The 10,981-nt window shown below is 50.8% G+C and overlaps 2 protein-coding genes across 3 annotated transcripts; both read left to right on the forward strand.

Moving 5' to 3' along the window:
* Nucleotides 1–1,988: 1,988 nt before the first annotated feature.
* LOC123087650 (4-hydroxy-3-methylbut-2-enyl diphosphate reductase) lies at nt 1,989–5,620 on the forward strand. 2 transcript variants are annotated; one of them, XM_044509695.1, is made up of 10 exons: nt 1,992–2,315; nt 2,488–2,647; nt 2,798–2,859; nt 3,360–3,519; nt 3,603–3,723; nt 4,058–4,139; nt 4,235–4,338; nt 4,494–4,572; nt 4,668–4,718; nt 5,259–5,620. In XM_044509695.1, exons 1-10 carry the CDS (start codon nt 2,106–2,108, stop codon nt 5,340–5,342), a joined length of 1,113 nt encoding a protein of 370 aa, XP_044365630.1. In that variant the 5' UTR covers nt 1,992–2,105; the 3' UTR covers nt 5,343–5,620. The 2 variants fall into 2 exon arrangements, with proteins under 2 accessions (XP_044365629.1, XP_044365630.1); XM_044509694.1 differs by having other exon boundaries at nt 1,989–2,315; nt 4,494–4,718.
* Nucleotides 5,621–8,129: 2,509 nt separating this feature from the next.
* On the forward strand, nt 8,130–9,548 carry LOC123087651 (uncharacterized). The gene has a single exon (XM_044509696.1). The coding sequence runs from the start codon at nt 8,458–8,460 to the stop codon at nt 9,358–9,360; it is 903 nt and encodes a 300-aa protein (XP_044365631.1). The 5' UTR covers nt 8,130–8,457; the 3' UTR covers nt 9,361–9,548.
* The last annotated feature ends 1,433 nt before the right edge of the window (nt 9,549–10,981 follow it).

Here is a 10,981-nt window from a genome sequence, read left to right on the forward strand (position 1 = left end):
TTGTTTGTAAAGGTTCGGTCACCGCCTCCAAGGGCACCAATAGTGGAATCACGACATCTCGCATTGTGTGAGGGCGTGAGGAGAAAACGGTGGCCCTAGTGGCTTCTTGGGGAGCATTGTGCCTCCACACCGCTTCAACGAAGACGTATTTCCCCTCAAAGGGAAGGAACTTCGATAACACATCCTCGTCTCCACCGTCTCCACTCTTGGTTATCTTGTGCCTTTACTTGTGCAAGCTTATTTATGTTATATCTCTTGCTTGCGTGTGTTCCTATCCTTGTTGCATCATATAGGTTGCTCACCTAGTTGCATATCTAGACAACCTACTTTGATGCAAAGTTTAAATTGTTAAAGAAAAGCTAAAAATTGTTAGTTGCCTATTCACCCCCCCCCCTCCCCTCTAGTCAACCATATCGATCCTTTCACTTACGCTTGTGCGTTCTGATTATTTCGAATAACTGGATGCACGTGCACCCATTTGCATAAAAATCCACTATCATCAAACATGCCATTATATTTTATATCCATCTCTTAAAAAAATCAAAGGAGGCATGATTGATTCAGTCCCTAGCCGATGACATGATTCTTTTACTTCATCTTCCCGCTCTTCTCCCCATCCAAACCTTCAATTTTCCTCTCCAAAATGTATAACATTCCACGCCTCATCGCTCCACAAACCACATACGCCTTCACGCTTGTACTCTCTTCTTTCTCGCGCTTCTTCTTTTCTCTCATCCCATGATGCATGGAGAAGTGCATCGCTAGACGCAGTGGCAGCTGCACGCACGGCATCGACGGTGCGCGTCCTTTCACGATTCGCATCGGCACGGCGTGCTACTTAGAGTATAGCGGGACGTTGGATTTTGGTTTGCATGGTATACGCATATTCAAAGCACCAATCTGACAGCACTGTCTGACAAAAGGCTGCTACACGCTCCAGACGCCCCATGCACCCTGATCAATCACGCTCACACGTCGTAGGACAACATTGACCGGTTCCACTAGCTGTTTCAACTACACACAAGCACACAAGCGGCCCATTTGTCTAATCCACCGTGATTGAGCCAGGATGCCTCAAAGTTCGTCTTCTGCTCGCCGTCTCCGGACAGCTCTACCACGGCTGCCATTGATCTTCTGCCCAAGGTGCCCCGGGACCAGGAGAAGGTGGTTTCTGTCCGGGACAGACCGGAACCCAGACATCCGCGGGCCAAACCAGAGTTGGGCCCGCGACGTAATAAAAGTCATGCCCTGCAGGCCTTTCCCTGGATGCTCTGAGCGGACCGGCCCCTGCGTACATCAAAACCGTACCAGGCGACCCCACCGAAAGCGACGTCTGCTGCGTATTTGCGTGTATCGATCGAATGTATGCCCGCTTTGCTTACTTTCACGTTTTCTTTTGCACACATCACCTCGCGCGCCGCGGCCGTCGATGCGCTGCGTGCATCTGCCGCTGCGTGCAGTAAGGCCGCTCTCCCCATGCATGTCGTCTTTTTTATTGAACACATCACACACGCTTTGAATTATGATCAGGGAGACAGAGAACAATCCTACCTGGATAACCAGGAATGACTTTATTTTCAAGGGGACTAAACTCTTTGCACTTGTATGATGCCACGTTTTCAGCCATTAAAACCCTATTTTATCAAAATAATAAGGGTGTGGCCGTATGCATCGCCCAGATGCAAAGGCCGGGGGTCATCCTCCTTTTCTAAAAAAAAATGTCGCAATCGACTGAGATTTAACCAAGTCTCAGTCATGTGACATAACATACAAAGAAGAAAATAAAAAAGAAAATTTTGCACGGGTCTCAATGTAAGATCTCACGAATATAGCATCAATGAGACTTAATTCTCAAAGTTGAATATAAAAGAAAATCAGTAAAGAAAATGCAGGGGAGGATTTGGACACGCGCGCGCGCGGCCACCACGGGACGGGGATGGACTGCTCGCTCCCACCCAATCAAACGCGCCGATCAAATCCATCCGTCCATCCGAACCGAACGCAAACGGATCCCCACTCCTGGCGTCCCGCGCTCCCCGTCCACGGCCACTCGTTCCTCACCACCACCACCAGCCACCGCCCACCGCTCACCGCCGGCGTACGAAATGCTGTCCGCGTCCCTGAAGCCGCCGCCCTCCCTCGCGGCGATCTCCCCGTCCTCCCGCGCCCCCGCGCCGCCCGCCGCCTCATTCCCTTCCCTTCTTCCCAGCCGCGGCCGGGTCCGCCTCTCGGCGGCCGCGTCCGAGGGCGCCACCGTCAGCCAGGAGGACGCCGCGTCCGTCTCCGCCGCGTTCGAGGAGGCGCGCCTGGCCCAGGTACGCACGCACAGCCTCGCCTCAGCTGTTTCCTTGCTGCCTGCTGCCAGCCCACGCTTCCCCGGTGGCCGTTCTTGGCAGTTGCTGTGGTGCGCGGGAGCTGTTCGATGCAATGCCGGCTGGGGGTATCATTCATCACAGGACACTATTGAGACTGCCGTGATGCTTGCAGTTCGCGGCGGACTGGAAGGCTGTGCGCGCAGACAAGGAACAGGGGAAGATCCTCACGCTGCCGGTGCTGCGCTCAAACACCGGCGGGCTCATCCTGAAATACAACTCCATGCAGGGCTTCGTGCCCAATCCTCTCCTCAGCCCCGCCCATTGGTGTAAAGGTACCCTTTCCTCCTCCTTCCAGTTGATTATCTACTCAATCTGCCCGCCCCACTACTTTGAGCCGACCGTAGTTACAAATGGAAACAATTCAAGAGTGGATTGCGGCTGCTGTGACTTAATTTATGGTCCATGTCTGTTTTGGTTTGCAGATCCCAAAAGGCCCATTCAAGATGTTACAAAGGACCTAGTAGGTTCCTCTGTTTCTGTCAAGGTAACTGATTTTTTTGTTCCTTTCTCCATGCTTTTTTTTAATCGTATCCTTCCGGCATGCTAGCAACTGTATTTACTAATTAAGTGGATGGTAGACTCACTTTTTTGACTATGTGTGTTCTACATAGTAGGGCAAATGGCATGCTGGTTTAAGTTTGTAACAATTAGAATATGCTCCATAAAGTTGACCTTATACCGTGACATGAACTATTGCCATGTTTTGGTTTTACTTACTGCATTTGGCAGTAGAGGTAGACTACAGCAATAGTAAACTGGGTTTATAGCTCCAAGAAACTGTCCTTCAATTTTCTTCAATTCTAGTAAACTTCGTTCTGATAGTAGCCTGGCCCTATCAATTACAGCCTATTTCCCATGATCAGACACATATTTGGTAGTTACACCGACAGTTTTGGTTGTGCCTTAAAATATTATATACTTCGGTATTTCTACCAAATGAGCACCAGATTTCAGGGTTCCACTTGCTGTTGCTAATTGCTATAGGTAGTTGAAGCAAATGAGGCAGAAAAGAAGCTTGTATTCTCTGAGAAGGATGCCAGTTGGTCAATGTACTCTTCTCAAGTAAAGATTGGCGGTACCTATGATGGAATTGTTGGTTCTGTCTTCCACTATGGTGCATTTGTTCACCTGCGATTTCCTGATGGTACTATTTGGCAGTAGCCTTGGTCACTTCTGTTCTAAATATTTTATTTCACATAGAGATTGACGGCAACTATGCTCAAACAGGAAAGTATCATCTCACTGGTCTCGTACATATCTCTGAGGTCTCTTGGGATCTTGTCCAAGATGTCCAAGATTTTCTAACTGAAGGCGATATCGTCAAGGTCATAGTGGTGAATGTTGATGCGTAAGTATCCTAGTGGTGTATTTTTTTCTCAGTAAAATCGCCTGCATCCTAGTGCAATCTAGTTGGTTTGTGGTAATAAACCTAATATATTGGATAATGGCATTCATGGATGCTAGAATTGATAAAAAAAATGCACATCAGGAATATGATCTTAATGCCGTGCAACTATAATGCACAGTGTTTTAGGGGTAGATGAACAGAATTAAATGAATCTGTTTCAGGCATGCTTTCCTTTTGTTTCTTACAAGTGAGATCAAAAAACAATGGGCGTCTTATCTTGAATCAGAAAATCATGTTAAACGATCTGACATACTTGCATTCCCTACACAAACAGGGAGAAGTCAAGGATTGGTTTATCAATCAGGCAATTGGAGGAAGATCCTCTGCTGGAGACATTGGACAAAATTATTCCTTTGGTCAGTTGCTGAATACACAGTGTCTCAGGATGTTTTACTACTCAACTTCGTTCGTTTAGGAGTGGACTCATGCAGTTAACAATCATGTTTTGTAGGAACCCGACCTATCACCTGATTCTGAGACCGCATCATCTCCTCCAGAAATTGAACTTCTTCCAGGACTTGACGGTATATGTAATGAACTTCTACAAGAGGACGGGTATGTGTTCTGTTTGAATGTGTTATCCAGTTGTTTATTGTTGGTGTACCACTTTAAGAGCAGTGTCCTTTTCTTCTTGACTAGAACCATGGTATACATGTATGTATAGGTTCTGCCGTGATCTTGTGTGTTAATATATTGTATTTTCTTCACAGTATAACAGATGTGCGGTTCGGGCGGCAGGCTTTGGAGAAACGTGTGGTTTCACAAGATCTAGAGCTCTGGCTTTCTAGCGTATGTATCGTCCTAAAGCACACTAATTTTATTACTCATCGAAGTTGCCACATGACGAGTATGGTGATGTATTGGGTCTCTCGTTCGTTATGCAGGTGCCAGCTAAGGACAACCAGTACAAGCTTCTTGCTCGAGCTGGGAGACAGGTTGGCTTTCTTATTTGATACATAGTATGTATTATTATTTTCTTTCGGTAGGCAGTTCCATTGTACTACTGGACTGCAAGTATGTGGATAGGTTTTCGGTCCCTGGTCAACAGAACAAATACTACATTCCATAGAACAACATAATCTATGTTTCGAGAAGAGCCATTGATCACAACTTATCTATTGATATGTCATGCGAGTCGTAAACACTGCCATCTGTTGAGAGCGAGCAGCAGAAGGGAAGGGCTCTTTTTATGCAGCTGTACATGTGTGAAGCCATGGAATGAGAAGCCAGTGTTTACAGCACATGCCACACAGCTGCATAACCAACCTGTTTATACATTGCTTGATATGCCTGCAATGCGCAAGCTGCCAAAACAAGTGCACCTCACGACGAGCCATATATCACTGCCAAAACCCTGGAGTTTGAGAAACTATATATTGTCCATATATCACACGCATAAACACCTTGTCTTGTCGCTTTCAAACTGTAGGCCAAATATTCATAGATGATCTTTCTTCAACTCGGCATATATGCAGGTCCAGGAAGTGTACCTGACGACGAGCCTAGACCAGGAGGGCGTGAAGAAGGCGGTGCAAAGAGTGCTAGGACGCGTTCCCTGAGCTTTCCTGCCTGAAGGTTCCCAGCCAGTTCCCTAACTAAGCGACCACACTATACATACTGAAGCCTAAACGACAGTTCGTCGACACGCATGGTGCTGAAACTCCATTCCTCCCAGGTGGAGACCGAGAGTTGTACATTTTTGCAGCACTGCAATGAGTAGGTAGGCGCGGCAATCACCTGGCTGAACCAACTGAACCCTCTGGGAGTTCCCGTGTATATGTAAATAAATATAAATACGTACGTTTGCTAATGGCCCGGAGCAGAAACTGTGTCTCCCTCTCGTGGCTTCGATGTTGTTGTGTAGGACTACCATACCAGCGGTGGCATATGGCTCACTTTGTGTTTGCCGAAATAGCAACTAGGAGCGTTTGGTTGGTCGCCACACCATGACATGAGTCTCGATAAGCAATGCAAAACAGTCAAATTGGGTGGCAAGTTCATCATTTATTTCCCTCTTTTTTGCATCTTGGACAAAGATAGTCTACAATCAATCTGGGTCAGCAATGTGCACCACAGCCCAGCAAATGATTAAGCGAGATGCTAATTAGTTTACGGAGTTTGGAGTACCGATTAATTAAAGCGGGCCGGCTACGGCTAGGCTAGTGAAAAAGTGACATGAGATGATGCAGACGTACGGATAGCGGAGTGGATTGGATTGGACCGGGACGATCGATACCATCTAGGTTCGTTCAGTCGACGTTGTACGACGCCCATCAAACAAGGCGCACCGCGGCGCTCCCGCGTGCGCCCACCGTCCCGCCAAATTTAAAAGGGCAACACTACGTGTGGGCCCGCGGATCTGCCTTGTGAGCTATTGGATTCAATATAAGAGCATCTCCAACAGCCAGCCACGCCAAAAGACGCGCGCGGGACATTTTCGCGCGCTCTAGCGGTGGCGGGAAATTAGCGCGCGTGGGAAACGATTGCGCGTGGGGGAAAAGGCGGCAGCTCGCGCGCTACATTTGGCGCGCCGCGTTTGGCGCGCCTATAAATTGCAGCGCCCTCTACCGCTCTCTCCATCTCTCCATCGCCCTCTGCCGTTGACACGCCATCACCGCGCTACCATGCCGCCTCGCCGCCGGGGAGGTACGGGCTACCGCGGCGTCTGCGTGCGTCCGTCCGGCACCTACTCCGCCGAGATTCGGTCGGGCGACGGCATGCGGCTCCGTCTCGGAACCTTCGACACCGCCCAGGAAGGCGCCCGCGCGTACGACGCTGCGGCGTGGCACCTCCTGCGGTCCCGTCAGGACATGAACTTCGCCGATGTGGCGACGCGGGAGCGTGCACAGGAGTTGGCGCCTTTCCCGCGGCTTCTCACCGACGAGGATCGTCGCAAGCACCGGAGCGGGAGCATTGTCTCAGGCTGGCCGAGATGGACGAGCAAGCCATGGCGTTGTGGAGCCATCACTTCCCGGAAGACACCAACGAGGAACAGTTCTTCGTCCAGAGGAGGGCGAAGAGGAGGAAGGAGCGAGCCGACTATCGCGAGGACAAGCGAACGCGGAAGGAGATCGCTAAATACAACCAAGCGCTAGGAGATGCGTCCTCCTGGAACTCTGGCGACGAGCGGTTCCTTGACGCCTACGCTCCGACGTCGGAGGAGGACATCACCGAGACAGAGTCCGAGTCGGACGAGTAGTTTAGTAGTAGAAGAACTATCTACGAAACCAAATATGTATCGAATCGTAGTAGGAAAAAAACTGAAATATAGCGTGCCTGCTGAAGCGGCGTGGGCGCGCTTTAATTTGCAGCGGCCGCTGGAGCCAGCGCCCCGCCACGCGCAAAAGCTGGCTAAGCCAGCGCTGTATCGTGACTTTTAGCGCGCGGCGCATTGCGCGGCTGTTGGAGATGCTCTAAGATGGCCGTTAGATTCAACTGTCTGCTTTGCAACAATGATGATGTTGCGTTTGAACGTTTGCAATATAGTTCATGTTGCAGAACTTATGCGGTGAAGGTATTAATGCAATTTTTTACAAGAGAGCTATTGTTGCAGAATTTTTTTGTCTTGTAAACGCTGTGTTTCTTCTGAGGAAGGCCGTTAAATTCTCGGTGAAATTCATTCTGGTGATTGCGCGCATCATGTCGGCTCACGGTCCTTGGTGGCAAAAGCTTTCCAGCATGGTTTCTATTGGCTTACAACTCACGCAGACATCGTTCGCAAGTGTGATGGTTGCCAAAAAATTTGCACGACAAGCTCATGTGACGGCTCAGGAATCACGGATAATCCCAATCACTTGGCCGTTTACCTTTATATAGGTGTTTACAGAAGAATGTTTTGCAACATTAGTGATGTTGCAGAATCTTTCTTGCAGCAGGGAGGATGTTGCAAGAAAAAAATCACCACCGGTGAGAGAGGAGCAGCACCACCCATCCCACAGCCGGCGAGCACCGGATCACCGACCAGGTCGCTCACCACATCCTCCTCTCGGGCGAGGTGGGTGTACCGTGCTTGGCCGATAGTTGTGGTGGAGGCGAGCGGCAACACCGACCAATGCACCGACTCCGGCTGCAACCTCGTCGCCTTATCCTCCTCTGTGGGGAGGTGAGTGGTTGCCGGTGCCAAAGCGTCGGGCGACGCACGTCTCTCGTTCAGCGTTGCAGGGATTTGGATGTCGCTGCCTTGTCTTCATCTTTCCCGGTCTGCAAGAGACCCGTTGTTGGGGTGATAAGAATGCAACAACGGGTCAGTTGCAAATCTAGTAGTAGTGGCCCGTGGGGCACGTGGCGTGCAGGGAAGATGGCGGAGGCGGGAGCTGCAATCCGCCGGGTGATTATAAGCCTTTTCCAATTTTAAAATACCTTACAACTCCCACTCGACTCCAGCCAATCGTTGGCCGCCGTGCGTGTGCGCGTGCGTGCACCACCCGCCGACGTGCAGGCGTGCAGCCTGCACCCATCGGTCGACGCTTCCGATGGCCAGGGAACAAGAAGAGCGCATAGCGTTGATGATCGCGAGGAGCGCCGCATCGACAAGAGCAAGCCGACAACAACACCAAGGAGCCATGGCAAGACCCTCCCTGCCTCTGCTATATCTACCCACGCACGCCGCGCCGAGCAAAGCTCCCCACCTGATCGATCCATCCGTCTCTCCTCTCCCCCACGTACCCAGCAACCATGGCTCGTCATGGCGGCGGCGGCGGTAGCGGCAGCTGCACGTCGAAGGCGTCTCTGGCCAGGTACATCCCGCGGGCCCTGCGGGGCCGGAAGAAGCAGCAGCCGTACCTCATGGGGGGCCGGCGGCGGGCGCCCGACGGCTACGCGGCGTCGGTGGAGCTCAGCGCGAGCGCCGGCTCCACGTGGCCCGCCGACTCGGTGGTGCGGGTGGTGCTCTGGAGCGGCATCGTGGAGGTGTACGCGGGCGTGGTGCTCGCCTGCGCCGTCGTCGGCAACCACCCGCCGGGCCTCTGCCTCGCGCACCCGGACGTCTTCCGCAACCCGCACGGCGCCACCGTGCGGCCCCTCGAGCCGCTCTTCCCCGGCCAGAAGGTGCTGCTGCTGCCCGAGACCACCGTGCGCCGGCTCCAGCGCGACATCCCCGAGGGCTCCGTCGGGGCCAACCCCGACCACGACGACCGCGAGGACGAGGACGCGGCGGCGTCGTCCACGGACGACGCGGACACGGACGCTGACATGTCCTCGTCGTCGTGGTCGGGGGAGGAGCGGGAGGCGACGCCGGAGGGGTGCTGCGCGAGGGACTACTTCGTGAACCGGGAACTCTGGGCCGAGTGGCAGTTCAAGAGGATGGTGGACCGCGGGCTCGCCGTCAAAAAGGAGGGCGCCGCCGGGCCGGCGAAGAAGGACAAGAAGAGGCGGAGGAAGACGAAGCAGACGGACGGCACGCCGGACGCGGCGGCGGGCACGGGGTGCCGTAACTCCGGCAGGATAAGCCAGGCGCAGAAGTGGACGAGGCCGTGGGAGCCGAGCCTGCCGTCCGTGGACGAGGACGAGGAGGACGCGACGCCGCCGTCGACCCCTTCATCGGAGGCGGCGGCGAGGACCGACCACGAGACGGCATGAGCTCATCGACGCGATCTTGTCCATGGTCGAACGTGCACATAGTGGCTTTCCGGGCAGCTTAATCTGCATGCACGGCGTGGATCCTGGTATATAACCATGGATTTGTGTCCATATATACCAGGAGAGGTTTAGAATGGTTATTGTGAATTATTACAATTACTCGTGGTTGTAGATGCATATAAAACTGTAAACTGGTAACATGTCGTGGAATTTGTAAATCGCCGGTTTGCTTTGGTGGTTGTCTTCTTGTATAAATTTTCAAATTTATCTTTTTTTTTTAGACAAACAGGCAGGAGCTCCCTGGCTCCATTATACTAAATGAAACGATCAGATGTCAATACAAGCAACAAAGCTGTTCAGAAAGCAACTAAACGAAGTTCTCCAAGTACTTATTACATCTTCCACCCACAAAGAGATACTAGCTATTTCATAGCATTTCTCTCTCTTTTTTGGGGGGCCACATCATATTTCTCATTAAGTGACTAGTCGAAGCAATTTGTGTTTTTTGTTATTGATTAGTCCTAGAGTTGTGGCTTTTTGTTAAAATCCCCTAAAGTTAAACCTTTTTGTGGTACTCAACAATGATGTTTAATGCCAATTTATGAAAAATTAGCCAGGGAAGCTATACTGATACAGGGAGACTATAATCAAAAAGTTATATTAAAGTTGGTGTCACTTATTTTGGGCGGAGAGAGTATAATGGCTGAAGCTTAGTTTTAGTGAGTTGTCCCTTTTTAATTAACATTTCTTACATCAAACAAGTTTCCAGGAAACTACCATGACAAGCAGCTGAACATTACGCTGATCAAGATTTAGAACCAGAAATCCGGTGACTTTACCACTAGTGTCCGTAACATCGGGCTTTCATCATCACATGGCACATGTGGTAAGCAATCAAAACATGAGACTATCATCGAATGGCCCAAAGAGATTAATACATTTAACACTTTTTTATTTCTATCTATGTATACTTTCTGCCCGAGGCAGAGCATCAACGTGATTTGAGAGAGAGGGTTAAATGAGAATTAAACAAAGTTGATGGGGCTAATTTTGTATATTATATTAAATTTGGCATAAATTGTTAGGTTCAACCCTCTCTTCGAGCAAGGGCGCCCCTAGCACAGACTGTGCATAAGGTTCTTGATGAGCCCCATGTTGTTAGAATAAATCCAAGGCACTCCGTTGATCATTCGAGGACCAAGCAATCACATAAGCATGACACCGAGATTTGTTAACGAGGTTCACCATCATGGCTACATCCCCGGGGCATGACTGCGGACGCTCCTCCCCATGACACTGTTACTATACCGCACTCCGGCCGCCCGGGCGCCGGCACACGCCGCCGGCTCCCCCGCGTGCCCGTGCTATTATGTTGGCATAGGTTACATCGTGTGTCTACCCCCGCTATATATGAGAGGCCTAGGATACAAGTGTCCTACTTGGACACGACTCTTATGAGAGGCCTAGGATACAAGTGTCCTACTTGGACACGACTCTTATGAGAGGCCTAGGATACAAGTGTCCTACTTGGACACGACTCTGTATCCTGTCTACACACCGTACGACTCCAAGTCCAACTGTAACTTAACTTGTACAATAATATTCGACACAATTCTAACAA

The sequence above is a fragment of the Triticum aestivum genome, chromosome 4A (assembly GCF_018294505.1).
Source record: "Triticum aestivum cultivar Chinese Spring chromosome 4A, IWGSC CS RefSeq v2.1, whole genome shotgun sequence".
Lineage (NCBI taxonomy): Eukaryota > Viridiplantae > Streptophyta > Magnoliopsida > Poales > Poaceae > Triticum > Triticum aestivum.

Coding starts and splice junctions, on each gene's coding strand:
- LOC123087650 (XM_044509694.1), top strand. CDS start 2,106: ATGCTGTCCGCGTCCCTGAAGCCGCCGCCCTCCCTCGCGGCGATCTCC. Junction 2,648..2,797: donor CCCCGCCCATTGGTGTAAAG/GTACCCTTTCCT, acceptor TTTGGTTTGCAG/ATCCCAAAAGGCCCATTCAA. Junction 3,724..4,057: donor ATAGTGGTGAATGTTGATGC/GTAAGTATCCTA, acceptor CTACACAAACAG/GGAGAAGTCAAGGATTGGTT.
- LOC123087651 (XM_044509696.1), top strand. CDS start 8,458: ATGGCTCGTCATGGCGGCGGCGGCGGTAGCGGCAGCTGCACGTCGAAG.